This window comes from Eulemur rufifrons, chromosome 21, assembly GCF_041146395.1.
Source record: "Eulemur rufifrons isolate Redbay chromosome 21, OSU_ERuf_1, whole genome shotgun sequence".
In the NCBI taxonomy this organism is placed as follows: Eukaryota; Metazoa; Chordata; class Mammalia; order Primates; family Lemuridae; genus Eulemur; species Eulemur rufifrons.
This window is the reverse complement of record NC_091003.1, coordinates 531940-554222: the sequence shown is the minus strand read 5'-3', so window position 1 is coordinate 554222 and position 22283 is coordinate 531940. Positions and strand designations below refer to the sequence as shown.

The following is a 22283-nucleotide window of genomic DNA, read 5'->3' as shown; positions in this document are numbered from 1 at the left end:
GCTCGACAGATCAAAGGGCCCCACAGGGCGCCGGAGCACACGCTGCCCAAATTCCAGTCTGCGAGAGGTCACAGGTCACCACCGGTCACCGCGACTCTTCACAGCATGCAGCCAGGAGGCGGGAGCGACCCGGGGGGCCCCTACGGACCGTGGGTGAACACGCAGAGACGCACATGGTGGGAGGGAAGTCTCGACACCGGCTACAGCGCGGCCGGGGCAGACCCGGGTCCCAGAGTCCCCGAGCTCACAGAGACGGGGGCAGCGTGGGGGCTCCAGGGTGCAGAGGGGACACGGAGGGGTGCGTGGTGGGGACAGAGACTCCCTTTGGGAAGATGAGCGTGTTCCGGAGACGAACCGCGTGACGGTTCATTGACACACTGAACTGTGCGCTTAAAAATGGCTAAAACGGTCGATGTCGTGGTCAGTGTGTTTGACCACAGTAAAAACAAAGGCCACAGGCCGACCTCACAAATACCCCGGAGGCATCGTTCTTCTGAGCTTGAGGAACAGCCTTCACAGCCCCTCGTTATTTTGAAAGATTCTCCCACATTTGGAGTCTTTTTTCCTGGACATTTGTTTGTGAATCTCTCAGACAGAAACTTCAGTTTTTCCTTCCAGACACCAACAGCAGGCTTGGATTTCATGAAGTCTCAATGTGCTAGATCAACGCTGGAGGCCATGTCTTGCCAAAGACGTCACAAATCCCAGGAAATCCCCCCTAAACCACAGCTGCCGTGTGCGGCCCACGGCCCCCAGGTCGGCACGACGCTCCCCACCGGCCTCTCCCAATTGTAAGCCACACGGTCGGCCAGGTGGGGCCTCCGGTGCCAGCGGGAGGAGGAGGCAACCGCCCAGAGGCGCGCCCTGGCCAAGGGCAGCGTGGCCCCGCCGTCGGCCGTCCCAGCATCCTCTTGGACACTCACACACGGGAAAACAACGGGAGAGTGAATCCACGAGACCGGACTCCCCCCCCTGCGAAGCTCCCGGTCGTGGGTCGCTGCCCGCGTGCTCAGGGCCTACCTCTCTGTCTGAGGCCACCTGCTCCTCCTGTGGCCGCGGCTTCCAGAAAAGACGCCAGCCCCAGAGCACAGCAGGTCAGGGCAAGGCCCCACCTCCAGCCGTCCCCTCTCTCCTTCCTGTTCCCGCCCAGCGCCAGGAGGAAGGCTCTGTCACCCGGCAGGAGGGCCTGGACATGCTGCGAACCGTGGCCAGGGCACACATGGCCGGACCCAGCCTGTAGGAAGCCACCCAGGGCCTCTGCAGCGACTGGCCGGCCACCGCAGCCTCCCCGCCTGCACCCAGGTCCACCCGAGACCGGCCAGGGACGGCCACTGCGCTGGCCCCACCCACGTGGGGCCCCTTCCCGCCGCCTGCCCCCCGACGCCCGGCGGCCTGCTCGTGGCTGGTGTCTGCGTCCATTTCCACACGTCTGTTGGCTCCTCCAGCAGCAGTTAGCGGCTGCTGTTTGCTGGTTCCTTACGTGTGACCATGTGCCCGGGGAGGGCAGGCTGCGCTCTGGTCCGCGGGACCCTCTCTGTCCATCTGGGGAAGGGACCAGACAGACACTCGGCAGCCGGAGGGTGGCAGGTGCCCTCGGGTGCGGCGGAGCAGAGCAGGCGGCAGCCCGAGCTTGGGGCCCGCAGGGCGCGAGCACCAGGCAGGAAGCCCGAGCCCAAGGCCAAGCCTGTGACGCTGAGTCCTGCAAGGACGGGGGGAGACTGGGGTGAGGAGACCCCTGGGAGAGTTTGCAGCCGTCCAGGCCAGAGGGAGCCCGGCTGGGTCCAGGCAGGGCCGGGGGCGGGAGCAGAGACAGTCGCCGGAGACCCCCAGGGGGGCGGGACGTGCACACATGGCTATATGGCGGCATCTGTCACCACCACCGGCTAACGCCGTGCCCAGGACTCGGCAGCCTGCGGGGACGAGCTGCCCCGGGTTGCCTGGGCTCAGCTGGCGGAGCCACTCAGCTGCTCCGGCCCGGGCGGCCAGCACGGCCCGGGACTCGCCGGGCAGAGTGTCCAAGGCGGCCCCTTCACGCACGTGTGGCCCCCTCGGGCTGCAGCAGCAGGGAGCCGAGGGCAGCTCTCTCCACGCGGCCCCTCACCCACCCTTCCCCAGAACGGGAGTCCCAGGGCCGCGGAGCATCTGGGAGGCCGACGTCAGGCAGCGTCACCACCGCTCGCCGGGGTCAGGAGTGAGTCTGGAAACAGCTCGGGGCGCTGAGGACGGAGGGCAGAGCTGGAGGCCCGGGCGGCCGTGGACAGTGTTGCCGGGAAGGGCACGGGGAGGAGAGGGGAGCGGGCGCGGCAACCGCGGGGGGCTTCTTCCCGGGGCCACGAACACGCTCAGCTTAGATCACGGTGATGTTCGCGCAATCCTGTGAATGTACTAAAACAGTGAATCCTGCCCTTTAAATGGGTGAATTGTGTAATATGCAAATTATACCTGGAAAAAGCTCTTACGAGATTTTTTAGGGAGAAAGGCTTTGTAAAATAAAAATGAATCATTTATACACAACGTCCAGAATAGACGAATCCACAGAAGCAGAAAGCAGATTCGTGGGGAACAATCCAAATGTTCACGGCAGACAATGGACTGGACGGCCAGGTGTCCACGAGCCGCGATCCCGTCTGCCACACGCAGCAGCAGGTGAGCTGTCGCAGAAGCAGACACCGCGTGGTCCCACTTAGGTGTGTTCTCTAGAACAGTCGCACTCAGCATCACGCGTGGGATGGTGGCTGCTGGGGCTGGGGGAGGGGCTGGGGGTGGGGCTGGGGGTCCCTCGTCAGCCGGTGCGAAGGGTCAGTGCAGCCGGGGTCAGTCTGCAAGGCCCTGCCACGTGACCAGGGTGGCTCTCGTGGGAAGCGTTCTTGCCATGATGAGAAAATTATTGATTTTTTGAGAAGAAAGTAGGTCAGTGGTTGCCTGGGGCCGGTGGGGCCGGTGGGGCCGGTGGGGATGGGACGGGGCCGGTGTGGGCTGGTGGGGCCGGTGGGGCCGGTGGGGATGGGACGGGGACGGTGGGGCTGGTGGGGCCGGTGGGGCAGGTGGGGATGGGACGGGGACGGTGTGGGCTTCTTTCCGGGGTGAGGAGAACGTCCTGAAATCGACTGTGGCCACCACGTGTCCCCGACACCCAATGTGCACAAAGCCTTAAGTCAAACTCTAAACGGGTGACCCATATGGTGGGTGTGTGAACAGAACTATTTTAAAAGAAATCAAAACTTTTACTTATAACTTGACTGTTCTTAAGGGGTTATTTATTGATAACTTTTTTCTATTCTTGCCAGAGAGTAATACTTCCTTTGAACCAAAGGTTTTAGAGTTCAATTGAATAACTGGATTTTTTCACTTGGAAAGTGCCTTTTCAAAGTAAAAAACAATCATGAGACTCAGTCTGCTGAGGACTGATTTCCTGAACCTATTTAAATGTATTTACGCAAATCACAGATAGTAACTTCCACCCTGGCTGTCCTTACAGTCTGAGCCTGGTGGCCTCACGCATCGCTCCGGTTTGCAACAGGAGTTTTCATTTGGTTTCTTAAGTTTCCTCCCAGGAGGTTTTGAGGCACCTCATTGAAAATTCACCGTGAGCATTTGTGGCCTCCTGGAACCAACGGCACACGGGCTCCTCGCTGACTTTACGAGACTGTTCTGTTTTCTAGCAAGGTGACGCCCAACGAAAGCCACCTTCCGAAGGAAACCGCAAGTCTCCTTGTCATCCGATGAGTTTTCCTAACGACAGGGCAGAAAACTCGTCTCAGACAACACGCCAGCCTGCGACTGGCTGAGACGCAGCTGCCCGTCACTAAAACACCTCCGAAATCAGCCCTTCGGCTGGTGAAGTTCTAAGGCTGCAGTTCGTGGCCGAGGCGGCTTCAGGCCGACTTACTCTGACGACCCCTCTCCTCCCCGCGTCAGCCTTGGCCACTGATGCCACCGTTACCGTCATGGGGACGCGTTTGGTCTCGGTGTGGAATTCACATGCCGGGATGTCCAGTCAGTTAATGCTTCACGTCCTCTCCCCGCTTCTGTCATCTCCCCCTGCCGGGACAAGTGTCCACGACAGCCGCTGCCGGCGAGCCCAGGACGCCCAGGAGGGCTCAGCGCAGGGAGAGCTTTGAATTGTTCACTTTAAAATGATTATTTATTAAAGGACATAAAATTACAGCTAGAAAGGAGGAGTAAGTTCCCGAGTTCTGCACTGCTCACTGCGGGGTGACTACGGTTAACAGTCCTATGTTACATAGTTTCAACTAGGAGGATGTTGTATGTTCCCAACATGAAGAAATGATCGGTGTTTGAGGTGACAGATACGCTAATTACCCTGATCTGACCCCCACACATTATATGCATTGAAACGTCACTATAGACCCCGTGAATATGTACAATTATTATTTGTCAATTTTTAAAAATGAAATAAACACAATGGTTAATTATATGCTATGTGGATTTATCACAATAAAAGAATACTGCAAAAATCATTTTGTGAAATACTATGGTGTTTGGGACTTGCTTCGAAGTAATGTGGGTGGGGCAGGGACATGCAAAGTTTCTCGAAAAGCCTTTGGTTTGCAAAGAAGAAAACGGATGAGGCGGCTTCTCTGGTTCCACGTGTGGGACCATGAGGCTCGCCCGGGCCCCTCTCTTGGGACCCATTGTTAAAAAAAAAAAATAAATTAAAAAAAAGGAAAAAAAAAAGAAAACGGATGAGCCGTGGACAGAAGCAGAGAGTTGGGGCCACTGCAGCGGCTCATGGAAGGCGAAGTAGGGGTGGGCGTCCCCGCAGGGCTGCAGGGTGGAGTGCGGGGGCCACGGCCAAGGAAGGGACCAGGGAGCAGGGGGGACAGGAGACCAGGGGACAGGGGCTGGGCCTAGAAGAAAGGATGGATGGGTGGAAAGACCGTGAGCAGGTGAGTGAGGCGTCAGGTGAAAGCACCTCCCGAAGCCGCCTGTTCGCTGAGTGCAAAGTTCAGCTGCGAACAGCTGAGCTGCATGGAGGGTGTTAACTCAGCACGCGGCCCGGGCCCTTTGCACGTGCCCTTGGAGACAAGTTCGGGGAGGAGCCTGGCTGGGGAGGCCATTTTCTCCTTCGGATCTCGGTCTCTCCCGTCTCTGAACGCTGCGTTTCGAGGACCCGTTCCTTCCTTCGCCACCGAGCTCAGGAGCGAGAAGCAGCTGCAGCAAGTGACTCAGGAACCCGCGCACCCAGTGAGCGTTTGGCTGCCCAGTAGGGGACAGTCCCGCCCGCAGCTCTGGGAAAGGGCCGGACGCGTGTGGTTTCGGAAGGGGGGGTCCTAACACGGGGAGAGCAGACGAAAGACCAGCGAATCCGTCTCGCACTTGGCAGCGACTCTTAGAAGCCGCCTGGTGACCTGTGGAGCCAAAGCCTGCAGCCGCTGTGAGACGGCATCGCCCGGTTCCCAGGTGAGGGCAGGTGAGGCCCCGGGAGCCAGTGGGGACGTTTGTCAAGGAGAATCGGAGGCGGGGGGTGCGGGGCCCTTGCCGTGTTACCACGTGGAGCCGGGTGCTCGTGGCGCTGACTCTGTTACGTGTTCCCACGGGTTCCAGTCCTGGGAGCTGCTCCTCCGCGGCCCTAAAATTCCCCGAATCCTGAGCCCTTCTCTCCACCGTCGCCTTCTGTGGCTCAACAGGGTGAGCAGCCCCTGCCGATGCCGCCTCCTCCCCCCTCCTCCCCCTCCCCCTCCCCCTCCCCTCCCCCCCCCTCCCCCTCCCCTCCCCCTCCCTCCCCCTCCCCTCCCCCTCCTCCCCCTCCCCCTCCCCCTCCCCTCCCCCTCCTCCCCCTCCTCCCCTCCTCCCCTCCCCTCCCCCTCCCCTTCCCCCTCCTCCCCCTCCTCCCCCTCCTCCCCCTCCTCCCCCTCCCCCTCCCCCTCCCCCTCCTCCCCCTCCTCCTCCCCCTCCTCCTCCCCCTCCTCCCCCTCCTCCCCCTCCTCCTCCCCCTCCTCCTCCCCCAAGGGGGAGTTCTCTTCCTCCCCTGGCAAACCAGCCACTTTTCCACATTGCCTACCAGAGGGTCGTCTTTATGGGGACAAGATTTGCTGGAACAATGGCATCGTCTAACTACCCTGCCTTTTCCGTGGGGCCACGGCTCAGGTGCATCCAATGCAACCCACACCTTTACAGCGCACGACTGATTCGCCCCTCTGGGTGGAGCAGTGGCCCGTTAAGCAGGATAAATTAAAACATTTAAAATCTCTTGTCCAGGACCAACTGAAAGCGGGACACGGAGCCCCTTCCCCTGAGCCCATGGAACACTCCCGTATTCGTCGTACCTAAAAGGAACAGTAAGTGGCGTTTGCTACAGGACCCAAGAGCTCTTGGTGCTGCTATAGTCCCGATGGGGCCCCTACAACCCGGTCTTCCCCAGCTGTCGTTAATTCCAAGAGATGGGCTTTTTTTTTTTTTTTTGAGACAGAGTCTCACTCTGTTGCCTGGGCTAGAGTGCCGTGGCGTCAGCCTAGCTCAGACTCCTGGGCTCAAGCAATCCTCTTGCCTCAGCCTCCCGAGTAGCTGGGACTACAGGCATGAGCCACCATGCCCAGGTAATTTTTTCTACATATATTTTTAGTTGTCCAGATAATTTCTTTGTATTTTTAGTAGAGACAGAGTCTCGCTCTTGCTCGGGCTGGTCTCGAACTCCTGAGCTCGAACAATCCACCCAGCCGAGTGCGGTGGCTCACGCCTGTAATCCTAGCACTCTGGGAGACTGAGGCAGGAGGATCATTTGAGCTCAGGAGTTCGAGACCAGCCCGAGCAAGAGCGAGACCCCGTCTCTACTAAAAATAGAAAGGAATTAGCTGGACAACTAAAAATATATAGATAAAATGAGCCAGACATGGTGGCGCATGCCTGTAGTCCCAGCTACTCAGGAGGCTGAGGCAGGAGGATCACTTAAGCCCAGGAGTTTGAGGTTGCTGTGAGCTAGGCTGACGCCATGGCACTCACTCTAGCCCAGGGAACAGAGTGAGACTCTTTTTTCTTTTTCTTTTTTTTGGGGGGAGAAAGAACATTCCCAGTAGAACCTCTAAACATCATCACTGACTCCCACTGTGTGTTCTATTCGTTGTCCACACTGAAAATGCTCTTATTAAGGATCTACCTGATCAAACTTCAACAACTCCTTGTTCTACAGGCTCATCAGGTACCGGGCAACACTCCCTTTATTTCTCTTATCCGTGCTCCCATCCCTCTGCCTGGGGCCCGGAAATAACAACGTTGACTGTCTCGTTTCCTGCCCTGTATCTTCCACTAACGCCTTTAAAAATGCCGTGATGGGCCGGGCGCGGTGGCTCACGCCTGTAATCCTAGCACTCTGGGAGGCCGAGGTGGGCGGATCGTTTGAGCTCAGAAGTTCGAGACCAGCCTGAGCAAGAGCGAGACCCCATCTCTACTAAAAATAGAAAGAAATTATATGGACAGCTAAAAATATATATAGAAAAAAAAAAATTAGCCGGGCATGGTGGTGCATGCCTGTAGTCCCAGCTACTCGGGAGGCTGAGGCAGGAGGATCGCTTGAGCCCAGGAGTTTGAGGTTGCTGTGAGCTAGGCTGACGCCACGGCACTCACTCTAGCCTGGGCAACAGAGTGAGACTCTGTCTCAAAAAAAAAAAAAAAAAAAAAAAAAAAATGCCGTGACGTCCATCAGTCCTTTCACCAGAGCACGCGTTTTCCAAACAGTTTCCGTCACCCAGAAATGAGCTCCTCACACAACAGGAGCCTGCTCAGCTCCTCCGGTGCACAAGGTGTGTCTTTGTCACCTGGGGTCGACCCTGGGGCCTGACCCTCACTCACTCTGGCAGATGGACCTTGCGTATTTCCTGGTCTTTGGGCACCTGTGATGTTACCTGTTGACGCTCAGGAATGACCTGTCACCGGGTGAGTGTGTCCCCTGCTGTCACTCATTGTCAAACTCCATCTCTCTCTAGGGCGTCCTCACGGCTGTGAACACTGATGATGGACCTGTCACCCGTGGTGGCCTTTCAGACCACTTTGCAGGATCGGCACATTCGCCACATCACTGGCACTCACAGGCCCCTGCTGGCAAGTGTTGGAAATGACGCGCGGTGCCCTTAAGAGCGTAGTGAGACCCTGCAAGCTGTCCCGGCAAAGCACAGCCTGTACCTGTGATCAGAGGGGCCAGCGCAGTCGGAGCAGCCGGCAGGCGCGACAGGTGGGTTCTCGCCTCTGTCCCTAACGCAGACCTTTGGCCGCATCTCATCCCAGTGGCCGGGATTTCGACCGCACAGCATTGTTCTCACCCGACTGGCTGAGGGGTGGAGGAGAGACACGGAGAGAGGGTGGGGGCTCAGTGCAGTGAAGGCTCAGGCTCAGGCTCAGCGAGGTGGTCGGAGTGTGTGACTTCCTGACACTCTGGCAGAGAAGATCAAGCCAAGGTCACCTCCCCCTCCAGTTTCCCCCTCTTCTGTCGGACTCTCTTCTCAGACTCGGTGAGGAGGAGGTGACTTTGGTGCTCCTGGTCTTCTAATCGTAGTAACCTGTTCTCATACGGGGGTGGCAGAGGGGGTCTAGTCAGCGTGTCTCTATGACTCTTTGGACTAGTCCTCTAGCACACGGGGTAAAGCAACGTCCCAGTAATGTTAAGACACCAAATGCAATAATTAAGGAAGTCAGCACTGACGTCATCAACCTTTTCCATTTTCCAAACCGCTGCTCCAGGAGCGGGTCAAGGGTCCCCTGTCCCTGGGTTTCCAGCCAGCTCATTAGCCGAGGCTGTAAGTCCTCGCAGAGCTCTGGTGACTGTCATCGGAGCTGTGCTGTTGGGGTGTGAGTGCAGCTCTGGCCTCCAGCCCTGACACACACGCCACCTTTGCCTGCTGACGTCATCTCTAAAGCTGTTTTCCCAGGTCATTTTACTGGTGGGTCCCAGTTGTTGGGCCATACCTTTCATGGCATCCCTGGTAAAATTTACAAACCTCTGCTGATTATAGTACACGTAGTTGATCCAATCTACATCTTTATTTATGGTGGACCACCAGAAAAGTAAAGATTCATACCCAGCAGCCATTTCATTTCTAGCTTTGAATTCATTCGGTCCCCCTCCGGGACTCCAATAGCGTCAATAAAAATACGGGGACCAAAAGATCCTCTGGGAGCATCTATTTCTCTTTTTGTCCGATGTCCCCTTTCCTCAACTGGGAGCTGGTGGACGCCAGGGCACAAGGGACGGCCAGCTGCACCAAAGCGCAGGTGCCATTCCCACTTCCCGGTGGGACCTCGGTGTGTCCTCGCAATCCCCCCAGACCCTCCTCGGGTACGGAGAGGGCAGACTGATCCTGCAGCTTCTTGAAGGCCAGGCTCTCGTTGCACCTGTCGTGTTTCCAAGAGCCGCCGCCCCCTCCTGTCTGGAGAGACGAGGTGAAGTTGACGTCAGAGGCTGGTGGCCTCAGGGTCGTCGGGGGCTGACCTGCAAGACCTCTCGTGTGGGGAAGAGCAACGATGGGGTTTTGCAGGATTCATCCCCCCACGCCACGGCCTCCTGGAAGAGGCTACCACCCAGTGCCTGCCCGCGGGATCCGCAGACCCTCCACGTGGAGAGGGAACTGTCTGGGCCTCCGGTCTCCCTGTCACACAGGCGTGACAATCGCTCTTATTTAGGGTGGGGACAGAATATTTGATCCATTCTAACCAGGCGTTTTCGTCTTTATACCCAGTTTCTATTGCAGCTGTCTGCCTTAAATCCTTGACCTCTGTAATGGGCACCTTAGGTGGGTCGCTGGGGAAAGACACAGGTCCGGTCCTGCTGTTGGGTTTCATACAGGGAGTGGGGGGTGGACAGTTGAGGCAGGAGGCTTTATTCCCTCTTTTTTTTTTTTGATAGAGTCTCACTCTGTTGCCCGGGGTAGAGTGCCGTGGCGTCAGCCTAGCTCACAGCAGCCTCCAACTCCTGGGCTCAAGCGATCCTCCTGTCTCAGCCTCCCGAGTAGCTGGGACTACAGGCATGCGCCACCATGCCCGGCTAATTTTTTCTATATATATCTTCAGTTGGCCAGATAATTTCTTTCTATTTTTAGTAGAGACGGGGGGGTCTCACTCTTGCTCAGGCTGGTCTCGAACTCCTGACCTTGAGCGATCCACCCGCCTCGGCCTCCCAGAGTGCTAGGATTACAGGCGTGAGCCACTGCGCCCGGCCCCTTTGCCTTTTATAATCAGATTTCTAAGATCTCTCATAGTGTTTCTGTGGACTTCATTATTACCGTCCCACTGGGGCTCCTGATTTGGAAATTTCACCTCTGCGGGCACCTCACTGGGGCCTGCGGGTGCTCATGTTCCCAGACGGCCATAGCTGTCTCCTAATCATCCCCTTCTCTCCCCAGAAAACAGAACACTCAGGACCGACAGGAGCTCGGCCATGTGTACATCCGGGGACCTAGAAATTGATCCAGCTTACCTGCAACCCCCTGCGGGTCTAACAGAGGTTCTAGCTCTTTCTTTAAATTTCTGACTTCTGAACTAGTAAGGGGAGCACTGACACTGTTTCTCCGCCACCTAGGGGCAGTTCCCGGAGTGGGTATACACCCTGGGATTTTTCATCCCGGGAAGGAAAGGGAAAGTTTTGGATGTCCTTTTTACATTGTGCTCTTTCTTTCCTTAAATTAGGGAGCGAAGGGTACAGGGTTGGGGTAGGAGCTGAGGCCCTAGTGGTGGTTTAGGATCCACCTCCTCCCATCTCACATCCTTGGCTCCTCCCTCCAGGGGGCTGGACAAAGGGCCACCGTTTGAGAATTTTCAGCACGTGGGTTTTCAGAGTTGTAAGGTGGGGGTAGAGAGGAAAGGGGGTCCCAGGGGGGAGAGGGCTTCTCTTTTTCATCCTCTCCTGTTTCTTTGTTGTCCCTCCCTTTAAGAGGGAACAAGACCACGGACCGTTCCCCCAACAGAGGGCAGAGTCAATTTCTTCCTGAGAGACGGGACTTTAGCTATGAACATATTCAATTAGAAGTTGGCAAACCCAGTCTTGGTTGGAAACAAATTTGGGCCAAAATACAGATGGTTTAAGAATGGGTTCTTGCATCCAAATGAAATAGCAATACTTCACCATCTGTTGTTTCTCTTTCCCTTTAGTTTGGGCACTATCATTCCAATATTTTAGCATGAGTCCTAGTGGACTATACGGGGGAATTTTATCTTTATTTGTATTTTTTCTAGAGGTCCCTAGTGGTTCCCTTCCAGACGGGTTTGCCACATCAAGAGCTGGATTCCACAAATGAAACCTCTCCCTCCAGCTGCTGCCGATGGGGGTCCCGCCGTGACATATGGGTAACACCATGACGGCGCCCAGGATGGCGTGGGGTCAGGTGAGACAGCTGGGGACACAGGCCTCGGCTGTGCTGACACCACTGGGGGCCCCTCTACCCCGGGGACACTTTCCGGGAGTATGTGGCTATTGCTGCCTGTAATAGTCAGGTTCCCTGAGGGCTGCGTTGCAGCCTTTTCCTCCTCTTATTTCTCCCAGGCACCGTTCACTGGGGTCCTGTCTTAAACCTGCCTATGTTTAAGCCCCTAACTCGGGGCCTCAAAGACCCCTCTGTCTACCAGTGACGCGACAGGGACTGGAGGAGGGTGGCTGCCTCCACGTTCCTGGCAGAGAAATGGCGCAGACTGGCTTACTATCAGCCAGTAGTTTATCATTCCTCCAGTCCTCCTGGGGGGAGGAATCATACAACACGCTGCGTTCCCATGACCACCCAAAAACACCTATATATTATCAACCGGTCATGCTTGGTCTTGTCACTTTGTGTCTTACTTTCCAGGATGGATCTGCCCATCGATGACCTCCCGCGGCCATTATGAAGAAACACAGGCTGAAGCTTACGTCTCTCTCCTCACACCCCATCTCTAATTTCAAATACACAACAAGGGGACATGTGGGGGCTGGGCCTAGAAGAAAGGATGGGTGGAGGGAAGAACGTGAGCAAGTGCATGAAGGGTCCGGTGTTCGGCTCTGAACGCCTGCTGGAAGCTGCTTGTTTGCTGAGTGCAAAAGTCGGCTGAAAACAGCCGCCCTGTATGGAAGTTGGTGAAGAAATTAGCAAAGGGCTCTGACCCCTGGAAACAAATCCAGGGAGGAATTTAGCCGCGGGGCCCATTTTCTCTTTCAGATTTTGTTCTCTCTCCTCTCGACCCTGTGTTCGGAGTAATCATTCCGTCCTTTGCTACCCAGCTCGGGAGCGAAAAGCAGCCGCAACTCCCGGGGACCAGACTGTCCCGAGCCGGAGACCCGTGGACAGGACCCGGCGGGGAATCGGCCCGAGCTCTGTCTCCTCGTTCTTGGGAAGTTCCCGCTCGGGCTCTCCACCCTCCACCTCTGGGCTCCTGGCGGGGCTGCCCCACCCCGGCTCCACCTCCGAGCCCCTGGGGACACCCGCCCAGTCGCTGGAGTCCGGAGCTGCGGCCGGGACCAGCCCAGGGGCGCGGGGAGGGTGCGAGAGGCCACTCCCTGGAGGAGGAGGAGGAGGAGGAGGGCCCGGCAGCCTCCCCCGCCGGCCTCGCCCCCGGCCCGCCCTCACCGCGGGGCTGGGGTGGCTCCGGCTGCGGCTTCCCGGGAGGTGGCTCGCGGTGGGGCCGTGCCATGGCCGCTGCCCAGCCCAAGCCCCTGGCGGGGGCGGCCGTGGTCCGGCGCCTGGCCCGCGGCTGCTGGTCCGCCTTCTGGGACTACGAGACGCCCAAGGTGATCGTGGTGAGGAACCGGCGCCTGGGCGTCCTGTACCGCACGGTGCAGCTGCTCATCTTGCTCTACTTCGTGTGGTGCGCGGGGCTGGGGCCGGGGGTGCGGGCCGGGGGCGCGGGCCGGGAGGGCGTTCCCGCTCCTGGCTCCCACCTTCCCGGGCCGCCTCCGGAGCCGGCGCCGCCCCTGCCCCGCAGGTACGTGTTCATCGTGCAGAAGAGCTACCAGGACAGCGAGACGGGGCCCGAGAGCTCCGTCATCACCAAGGTCAAGGGGGTCACCACGTCGGAGCACAAAGTGTGGGACGTGGAGGAATACGTGAAGCCCCCCGAGGTACGGCCGGCCCCTGCCCCACTAATGGCACATCCTGGGGGGACGAGGGGTAGGAGCTGTCACCGCCAACCGGCTCCTCTCTCTGAGCCCAGGGGGGCAGCGTGTTCAGCATCATCACCAGGATCGAGGTCACCCCTTCCCAGGCCCTGGGAACCTGCCCAGAGGTGAGGCCGGGTCCAGTGGCAGGGGGGCCTGGGTGGTCCCTGTCCCTGCAGGACCCCTGACTGGCATCTCCGCCCTAGAGCATGAGGGTCCCCAACGCCGCCTGCCACCAGGATGAGGACTGCGTGGCTGGGGAACTAGACATGCTGGGGAACGGTCAGTGTGCCCCCGGGGGGCCGGGGAAAGGTCAGGGTGCCCCTGGGGGGCCGGGGAAGGGTCAGGGTGCCCCCGGGGGGCCGGGGAAGGGTCAGGGTTCCCCCGGGGGGCCGGGGAAGGGTCAGGGTGCCCCGATGCCCCACCGCCAGCTCGGCAGTGTCTGCCCCGCAGGGCTGCGGACCGGGCGCTGCGTACCCTACTACCAGGGGGCCTCCAAGACCTGCGAGGTGTCCGGCTGGTGCCCCGTGGAAGACGGCGCCTCTGTCAGGTAGGGGCACTCGGCGACCCCACCCACCTGCGGCCTCGGCTTCCACCCCGAGGCTCTACGGCCACTTTCTCTGCACGGGCAGCGGCCACGTGTACTGGGGAGGGGGCCTCTGCGGGGTGGGGGGCTTTGGGGGTGGGCACTGAACCATCCCTGCCTGTGCCTCTTCAGCCAATTTCTGGGTAAGATGGCCCCGAACTTCACCATCCTTATCAAGAACAGCATCCACTACCCCAAGTTCCGCTTCTCCAAGTAAGAGCCGGTGGGCGTGGCGCCAGGGTGAGCGTGGGGGCTGCCTGCTGGGAGTGAGCTGCTGGGGTGCCAGGCTGTGCCCCTGCCCCTCCTGCTGGGGTGCCAGGCTGTGTCCCTGCCCCTCCTGCTGGGGTGCCAGGCTGTGTCCCTGCCCCTCCTGCTGGGGTGCCAGGCTCTGCCCCTGCCCCTCCTAGGGGCAACATCGCAGACCGCAGGGACGGGTACCTGAAGCACTGCTCCTTCGACGAGGCCTTAGACCCCTACTGCCCCATCTTCAAGCTGGGCTTCGTCGTGGAGCAGGCTGGGGAGAACTTCACGGAGCTCGCGCATAAGGTGAGGACGGGTGGGCGGCTCTGCCTGCGCAGGAGGGGACTCTGTCCCGGCCACGCGTCCCTCTGCAGTCCTGGCCCGAGGAGAGAAACACAATCTGCGAGACTGGGTGTGTGCGCCTGCTAAATTATTGACACCTGGCCACGCGGCTGCCGCCGGCGCCTTCACCAGCTCCTTCGCTCTCGTTCTCTCGCTCTGCCTGGCAGGGTGGTGTCATAGGTGTCATCATCAACTGGGACTGTGACTTGGACCTGGCTGCAGCCGCCTGCAACCCCAAGTACTCCTTCCGCAGGCTCGACCCCAAACACGTCCCTGCCTCGTCGGGCTACAACTTCAGGTACCCTTGTCCTCAGGGCATGACTGACCCCAGAGGCCCGAGCTTCCCCCGAGCTGCCCTAGGAGCAGCCCCCCGGCCCCCGCAACGTCCGCGGGGTCAGGCAGCCTGGACTCGGCTTCCGGGTCGCCCGCTCCAGGTTTGCCAAGTACTACAAGACAAACGGCACCACGACCCGCACGCTCATCAAAGCCTACGGCATCCGCATCGACGTCATCGTGCACGGGCAGGTGAGCACAGCCCGCTGGGGTGGGGCCGGCCCCTCGCCTCCTGAAAGTGGGGGCTGCAGCCGTGACCGAGCTGGCTCAGCCCCGCCCCCCCGAGCCCCAGGTGGCCCCATCCAGACACGCCTGCTCTCCCCAGGCCGGGAAGTTCAGCCTGATTCCCACCATCATTAACCTGGCCACGGCTCTGACCTCCATCGGGGTGGTAAGGAGCCCACCTGGGGGCCTGGTGGGTGTGGGGGGTCTGCCAGGCCCTGACGCCCGGTCTCTGCCGGCCCCAGGGCTCCTTTCTGTGTGACTGGATCTTGCTCACATTCATGAACAAAAACAAGGTCTACAGCCACAAGAAATTCGACAAGGTGTGTAAGCCGAGGCCCCCCTCCAGTAGCTGGCCTGTGACCCTTGCCCTTGTTCTGGGCCAGGCCCCTCCCCCACCTGGTCACTGCTCCGTGGACCGGCCACCCAGCCCCATCCACCCACGCGGGCCGCACTCGGGAGGAGGGGCAGAGGGAGGCCCGCCGCCGTGCCCCACCTCTGCCCCACCCGAGCAGATGGCGGACACCCCTGGACAGAGCACAGGACAAAGCCTTCCTGCCTCCGAGCTTCCCCGCCTGGACTCCACGCCCACGGACCCCAGAGGTTTAGCCCAACTCTGAGCCTCCTGTCCTTCCCATCGTGCCTCGCTGCAGACCTGGGCCCACAGACCAGGTCCCTGACGGCCTGGCCACCCCCCTGGGGGACCTGCCTCGTGGACGGGGGCCCTGTCTAGGCACCTCAGTGGCCGAGCATCTCCACGAGACTGGGAACCAGAGGCTGCCACCTTCCCCCAGCCTCCTGGGGTCTGCGGGTAGAGGCATGTCCCCCTGCCCCACCAATCGCGCCCAGGGCTCCCCACCCCCTCACCTCTCTGCCACTGCTCTTGGGGGCGTGGGAAAGCCGCCCCCAGCCCCCACCTTGAGCCTTGTAACCTCACGCTCTGCCTGGACCCTGCCCTCAGAAGTCACGACATGCTCAGCATCCAATAAACCCGTGACCAGAACCTTCTGGACTTGTTCCTTGGGAAGGAGCATCTGAGCCCATGAATACAAGGTGGGATGCCCGTCCCCTGCCTGGGTGCCAAGTGTGCACGTGTCTGCCTGCCCTGGCGCCCAGGGGACAGGGACACAGCCGACTGCATCGGGACCCAGGGTGGCGTCCCCGCCTGGGCCCCTCACTCGCCAGCTCCCTGCAGCGTTGCCCCAGACCCAGACCCGTGCCGCCTCCCTCCCAGACCGTGGGACAAGGCTGCGAGGGTCACGCCCGAGGACAACGGAAGCTCAGATTGTGCAGGCCCGAGGTCACAGTGCCCGTCCACGCTCCACGGGGCTGGGCGGGCAAGGCAGGGTGAGCGCCGGGAGGGCTGGGAGAGGCACTAACCGGATCAGGGCCTCGGGTAATCTGGTTACCACGTCCTCGGACGCCAGCCAGGCGCCTGTGGGCCCTGCCGCAGGAGCCCAGGCCTTGGCTCCGTGGCGAGGGGGCGGGTCTGGGCACTGTGCTGAGCTGCACAGACCTGTGACTGCAGCAGGTGACACCCACCTCAGACAGGAAACCAAGCTCCAGGGCAGCCACAGCCAGAGGGCAAAGCAGGGGACACTGAGACCCCACCAAAGGCCTGAATTTGGAATGTTTACAGGTAGTATGGAGCCAGCACCCACTCACAACGCCCACCCTGGGGTCCCCTGACACCTCAGTGTGTGTGGGGCTCCAGAGGCCCAGCTTTAGTTTTGGAGAAACTGGCTTTTCCAGTTGGGTCCTGGCTGGTGCTGAGGAACCAGGCCAGGGGCTTGGGTTTCTCTCTCTGTGGCCTCTGCCACCTCAAATGCCCCGACCCCCAGGCAGGCGCCACGGCTGCGCGGAGCAACCCTGGGTCCTGCTAGGGGTGGCCTTGATGGAGGACGAGGGGCTGTCCCTGGCTGTCTCCTCTCCCCTGGGTCTTCTCCGGCTTCGCTTCCCGGAACGAAGCCCGGCTAGCTGGATCCCCTCCCGCCCAGCTTGCCCTAATTTGATTTGATCTCCACTCTGGAGGCCACAGGGCTCCGTCCATCCGAGTGGCATCAGGTTTCTCCGGGCAGATGGCCTGAGCAGCACCGGGGGGCCAAACCCATGCCCAGTGGCACCCAGTCTCCTTCCAGAGGCCGGGGCGCCTTGCACCAACACACAATGACAACCTGGAGAACTTCACCCTTAGGTGTAAAATTTACATGAAAACTGGAAGTACAGCCGACAGCTGTCGGGCCAGGACAGATGTAAAGTCAGCTCGAGCCCAGGGACCTGCACCTCCTGGGGAGCCCGGGGCGGGGGGGGGGGTCCCCACATTCCCGTGAGGCTGCTTCGTCTGGGATCTCGAGCTTGTGACTTGCATTTCCTACTGCTTCTTTTCTTCCTGCTTCTGTCCAGTCCCGTGCCAGGAAGTAAGGGACAAGGCCACTCAAGGCTAAACGTGAGACGAGACTGAGGGGTCCCGCGGCACAGGCTGCCCCGCTGGAGCCTGCTCTGGAGAAGGGTCCACAGACCAGGGCAGGCAGAAGCCCAGGTCCCCACAGGCGCAGGGTCTGGGTCCCTGGAGAAGGCCATGGCCTCGGGGCCCACCTGGCCTCAGGGCCCAGGCGCAGGCAAGGACGCGGGAGGCCCTTGGGGGCCTCTGGGGTCAGGAGGAAGAACGGGGGGAGGACGTTCTCACCCCGCCCCACCCGGTGGTGTGCAGAAAGCAGTAGAGGCTGGGAAACGTGTTTATTCAGCGACCCCTCACCATCCTCAAGAGGCTTCTCGGCCCGTGCCCTGCTCCGGCAGGCGGCTCTGCTGAGGACGGAGCAGCTCCCCTCCGGCCGCCTCTGAGCTCCCCGAAGATGGTCGTCCCTGTGCCGGGGGTCCTGGGTTTGGAGTCAGGGGCGCTTGGGGCCTGGTTGCTGGGAGCACAGGGACACAGCTTCGTGGCCACAGGACGCCTGGCGTGGACACTGGTGTCCCAAGAGCCCGGGGCTGGCTACCGGCCCAGCCGAGGGTTCTTCCGCAGCAGCCACTCCAGGGTCTCCAGGAGGTACGACATGCCGTAGTGCTGGGCAATGTTCTGGAAGATCCTAATCTGCTCCACGAAGACCTGCAGGAATAAACATGCGGTGAGGCCCCCGTCCCACCCAGAGGAGGTCAAGGGCGCAAGGCTGTGCTGAGGCTGACCACCCCCCCGGGAGGGCGCACCTGAGTGTGGATGGTGAGGGCGAAGTCCCCGGCGCAGCCGCAGTGCAAGGGCATGTTGGCCTCCTTCACGCCACGGCACTTCAGGCAGATCTGGCGAGGGAGGAGCCCTGTTGGGCGCCAGTCCACCCGCCCCGCCAGGCCTGCCCCCCACCTCCTCCCGGCCTTTCTAAGAGGCCTCGAGTTCCTGCTGTGCGTGTGTTGGTCCTCAGTTATGAATAAAATTCACGACTTCGCCCAAACCCTGCCAACACGCCCTCCTCACGGGGATATCCCACCCCAGGCCGTGTGCCTGCTGTGTCCAGTGCGCCAGGCCTGGGCAGGGGACACTGGCCCATGACGGCCGCTTGGCAGCCCAGCGCCCCCCCCAAGCCTCTGCTCAGCGAGACAGCCCTGCGGCCCCCTTTGGCTCCCCCCACACCCGCCGTGCTGACCACCTGTCTCCCTCCGCTAGTGTGTACGCCCACAGAGCCAGCGTTCAGGCCACGGCCGGTGCCCGACAGATGCCGACACAACAGCTGACTGGGCTCGTGGTGGGGATGGGTCTGCAGAGGAAGTCCCCCCAGAGAATACTGGGTACGAATGGGGACCTACGCACACCCAGTGTCCCTAGAGTGCAGACGCGCGTGCAGAAATGCCCCTGCCCCCAGAGGGCAGCAGGTGGGCACAGGCCTGCAGCTCACCAGGTCCTGCAGGGTGAAGGCCATCAGCTTCTTCTGCAGGGCTTCCACCAGGGCCATCTCGATGGCAGAGGAGTTGTAGGCTGCCTGGCAGTTGGAGCAGAGCCACTGGGGCAAGACGGCCCCGTCCTAGGCAGAGCAAGAGGAGTGAGGGCTCACTTGGCCCCGGCCCTGGTCCCGGCACTGTGGTGGCAGCCCCAGGACGGAAGGGGCTGGAGGGCTGCCTGGGGCCTCGCCCTGGCCTCTGCCTGCACCATGCCTGGGACGTGGCACAGAGTGGCCCAAGGGGGCCTGCCCCGAGTCCACAGAGGAGCCTGCGGGTAGCAGGTGCCACCTGCCAGGTAGGGAGGCAGGAGCTGCGGGACCGCACTGGCCGTCTGGAGGCCGGAACGTCCTGGCCCTGCCAGCCAAGGGCGCCGGCGCTGAGCCCACCTGAGAGAAGGAGGAGTCCTTGCACAGGTCCAGGTCGCGGCAGAAATTGCAGCTGTGGCAGATGACCTCGGGGAGCACGTAGGAGCGGCAGGGGTCCCTGAACTGGGCCTCCTTGGAGAACTCACCGACGTCCACCAGGCGCAGCAGGTCTCGGTTGAGCTTGTTCACCTGGTTGGTGATGTTTGTGTCCAGGGACAGCACCTGCAGAGACCGCAGCCCGTGTCGGGAGGGAGCGCCCAGGGCCTCCCTGCCTGTCTGGACCTCCCTGTCTCAGCCTCTCGATCCTACACGGCATCTTCCAGAAACATCAGAGAGCCTGTCCCACCGGCTCGAGGGCAGGGCCTGTCCTGTCTTGTTCACCCCTGAACCCAAATGCCCCAACAGTGACTGCCTGTGACAGGGTCACAGTAGACGGTGGCAGGATCAATGACTTACACCTGCCCTCAGCCTGCAGCCACGGATGCTTTCCCATCTTGCACACACGTGACGTCCTCACCCGGCACACATGAGCACTCTCACCTTGCACACGTATTTGATGAACTCCAGAGCAGGGTTATTGAGCAGCAGGTGAGAACCAGGGAGGTGAGGAAACATCTCGGAGGGCTCGGTCGAGTTCCGAGAGCCTGTGACTTTCTTTTGAATCTTCTGTGTGATGGTGAAGAAGCTCTGAGTGAGTTCATTGGCTACGTAATCTTGAGAGAAGGTGATCATCCCTAGGAAGAGACAGGAAGGCCTCGCGCCCACCCTGGTGCAGGGGAGCTCCCCGCCTGCCTGCCTGGGCCACCTGTGGCACAGCAGGGCCAGGCCTCGTGGGACAGGGACTGCTCACCGGGAAGGGCTCCGGCCGCCCCCTCGGCCTCCTGGGAGAACTGGCTGGCACCCCTCCTCCGCATGGGGGTGCTCCCCGGGGCGCTGCGCCTCAGCCCGTCCTTCATGCTGTGGTACACGGCCACGATGTATGCTGCGGGGAGAGGCAGGCACGGGCCCCGAGGGTCAGGGATGCTGGACACGCCCCGCGGTCTGCGAGGACCCTGCAGCGGGTCAGAGCACCGGGCTGGCGTGGCTGAAATGTCAGTATCAGGGATTTCACCTCCTGCCTTTAGAGGAGCCAAGAGCCCACGAGAGAAGTGGAGACAAGCAGGGACGCTTGCTGACACCCGGGCTCCTTCTCAGCGAGAAAACCGCATGGACAAGGCAACATGCGTCAACCGTCTCACGCAACAGGGAGCGAAGAAACGGCCCCCAACAAAAGGGAAGGCTGACACCCAGCGTCAGCCAACTTCCGGAAGAGTTTTCACAAGAGAACTCAGACAGTTAAAGACTCAAGGAGAGGTAGCAAAAATATAAAATAATCACAACTGGAACCATGTCTGTTGCTCTGTGTGTGTGTGTCTACCTGCTGACAGTTTGATTTACGACACTGGTCCTTAATTGTTCTGCTTTAACAGACGGCTCTGACTGACAAAGGGTGTTTAATTTATGACTCATGTGTCTATTAACCTACGAAACTTGAGTTGCAAACGCTAGACCCGAACCAGGCAGAGCAGTTTCCTCCCCCAGAAAGGCCCCAAAGACCAGCTGGGGGGCAGCTGATGCAGAGGCTACGGGGTCAGGGGTCAGGGTTTACCGCTAGCTGCTGCGTGTGCCCGCACACGAGTGTGACTCCACACTGAAGCAGACCTCGGGAGAACTGGGGGCCCCTCACTGACACGCCCCAGGGCAGCTGCCCCCGTGGGCCGTCCTGAGGGGAACACACCTGCCGCAGGGGGCGGGGCAGCAGGGGCCAAGGCAGGGCTGCGCTCTCCACCCCGCCCTGACGTCCCGGCCGTCCCCTTCTAGCCGCACCACCGACACCTTCGTTACCCACCGGGCCTGCCTGCTGGGGGAGCCGCCTGCCCCACGCTCTGGGCTCACCTGAAACAATCATGAGGAAGTAGCTCTGGCAGGAGGCGGCCTGCGGCAGAAACTGCAGAATGTTCCAGTTGTTCTCCAGCAGCTCCTCCACGTCGTCGGGCTCCTCCGCGTCTTCCTCCTCCTCCTCCTCCTCCTCCTCCTCACTCTCCTGCTCGCCCTCCGCTCCCTCCCCTTCCTGGGAGTCTTGCTGTGACACAGAGACACTCCCGTGTCGCACGTCACGCTGGAGAGGAGCCTCCTCAGACCTGGTCCCGCAGCCCACCTGACTCCCTGAGCCTCTGCGCCCCAGAACACAGAGCCCCATGGGGGTGACTGTGACCCTCATTTTGCTCCTTCGGAGGATCCACTTTACAATCGCTCACCTCCCACCTCCCGAGAGAATCAACCAGAGCTTCCCCGGTGACCAAGTTCTCCCCCTGAGTCCAAGAATCTCTTCCCGGGACAGCCCCGGCGCCGTGGCAGAGCCGGCTTTCCTGCCACGTCCCTCCCGTGTGGCGCCATGTACCCGCCGCGGCACCGTTCACTCCTGCGGAGACAGCGACGCAGACACCACCTGCCCCGACCCTGCACTGTCCCCTCCCCAGCTGCCCAGCTGTCGTCTACCCTGCGGACGCTTCGTCCCTCCACTGTCTGCCGAGCCCCTTCAGTCAGGTTCTGCCCCCAACTCCAGCCAGGGTCGCTCCTGTGCAGGCGTCCAGGGCGGCCTTGGCCTCATCGTGTCTCTCATCAGCTTCCTGCCTCCCACAGAGCTGACCCTTCCGCTGCCACGGCTTCCTCTGGGTCCCCTCTGAGGACCCCCGTGGAGGACACAGCAGCGCCCTGGCACTCCCGTATCAGCTGACCACCCGCGTCTCAACCTCTGACCTCGCAAAGGCTGTCGCCCCCAGCCAGACACGACTTCCCGCCCCACACTCCACACAGCCACCTCTCCTCACCCCTGGCAGCCGACCCGCTGGCCCCTGGGCTCCGCCTCAGATCCCACCCAGGGCCCTCCCCGCCTCCACCTCTGCAGGTGTGAGACCCACACAGGGGCCGAGCCGGGTTCAGAATCCCCACCCCCACTAAAGCCGAGTTCCTGCCCCACCCCCACTAAAGCCAAGTCCCTGCCCCAGCCCCTGGAGTGGCCTGGCCCTTCCTGCGCTCTGCTCACACCTGGGACCACCAGCCAGGAGCACCACCGCCCCCGGGCCAGCCGCCCGCCACCCCGGCCCCTCACGCTCACACGACACCTGCTCTCCCCTCCCGACTGCACCTCCTGAGCCACCGC

General features: G+C 60.8%; 2 protein-coding genes and 2 long non-coding RNA genes across 8 annotated transcripts in view; 3 read left to right on the top strand and 1 right to left on the bottom strand.

Moving 5' to 3' along the window:
* The first annotated feature begins 9070 nt into the window (after window positions 1–9070).
* LOC138401392 (uncharacterized) lies at window positions 9071–11308 on the top strand. The gene is made up of 3 exons (XR_011236516.1): window positions 9071–9743; window positions 10353–10453; window positions 11259–11308. It is a non-coding gene; the product is annotated as an uncharacterized lncRNA (long non-coding RNA).
* Window positions 11309–12524: 1216 nt separating this feature from the next.
* Window positions 12525–16153, top strand: P2RX2 (purinergic receptor P2X 2). 5 transcript variants are annotated; one of them, XM_069496745.1, is made up of 12 exons: window positions 12525–12780; window positions 12898–13033; window positions 13126–13197; window positions 13276–13351; window positions 13523–13619; window positions 13788–13868; window positions 14063–14201; window positions 14405–14535; window positions 14672–14762; window positions 14896–14961; window positions 15038–15115; window positions 15308–16153. In XM_069496745.1, exons 1-12 carry the CDS (start codon window positions 12605–12607, stop codon window positions 15410–15412), a joined length of 1248 nt encoding a protein of 415 aa, XP_069352846.1. In that variant the 5' UTR covers window positions 12525–12604; the 3' UTR covers window positions 15413–16153. The 5 variants fall into 5 exon arrangements, with proteins under 5 accessions (XP_069352846.1, XP_069352844.1, XP_069352845.1 ...); XM_069496743.1 differs by having other exon boundaries at window positions 15038–16153; XM_069496744.1 differs by lacking the exon at window positions 13126–13197 and having other exon boundaries at window positions 15038–16153.
* Window positions 16154–17394: 1241 nt separating this feature from the next.
* The window catches only part of POLE (DNA polymerase epsilon, catalytic subunit), a 41967-nt gene continuing 37078 nt past the window's right edge, over window positions 17395–22283 (bottom strand). Inside the window, exons 43-49 of the mRNA XM_069496797.1 lie at window positions 21017–21203; window positions 19932–20063; window positions 19622–19815; window positions 19103–19303; window positions 18674–18799; window positions 17994–18083; window positions 17395–17895 (exon numbers count right to left, since the gene is read on the bottom strand). Coding sequence (XP_069352898.1) covers window positions 17782–17895; window positions 17994–18083; window positions 18674–18799; window positions 19103–19303; window positions 19622–19815; window positions 19932–20063; window positions 21017–21203 — 1044 coding nt within the window. The 3' untranslated portion in view covers window positions 17395–17781. The remainder of the gene's footprint in view (window positions 17896–17993; window positions 18084–18673; window positions 18800–19102; window positions 19304–19621; window positions 19816–19931; window positions 20064–21016; window positions 21204–22283) is intronic.
* On the top strand, window positions 17831–19589 carry LOC138401408 (uncharacterized). The gene is made up of 3 exons (XR_011236519.1): window positions 17831–17914; window positions 18445–18566; window positions 19295–19589. It is a non-coding gene; the product is annotated as an uncharacterized lncRNA (long non-coding RNA).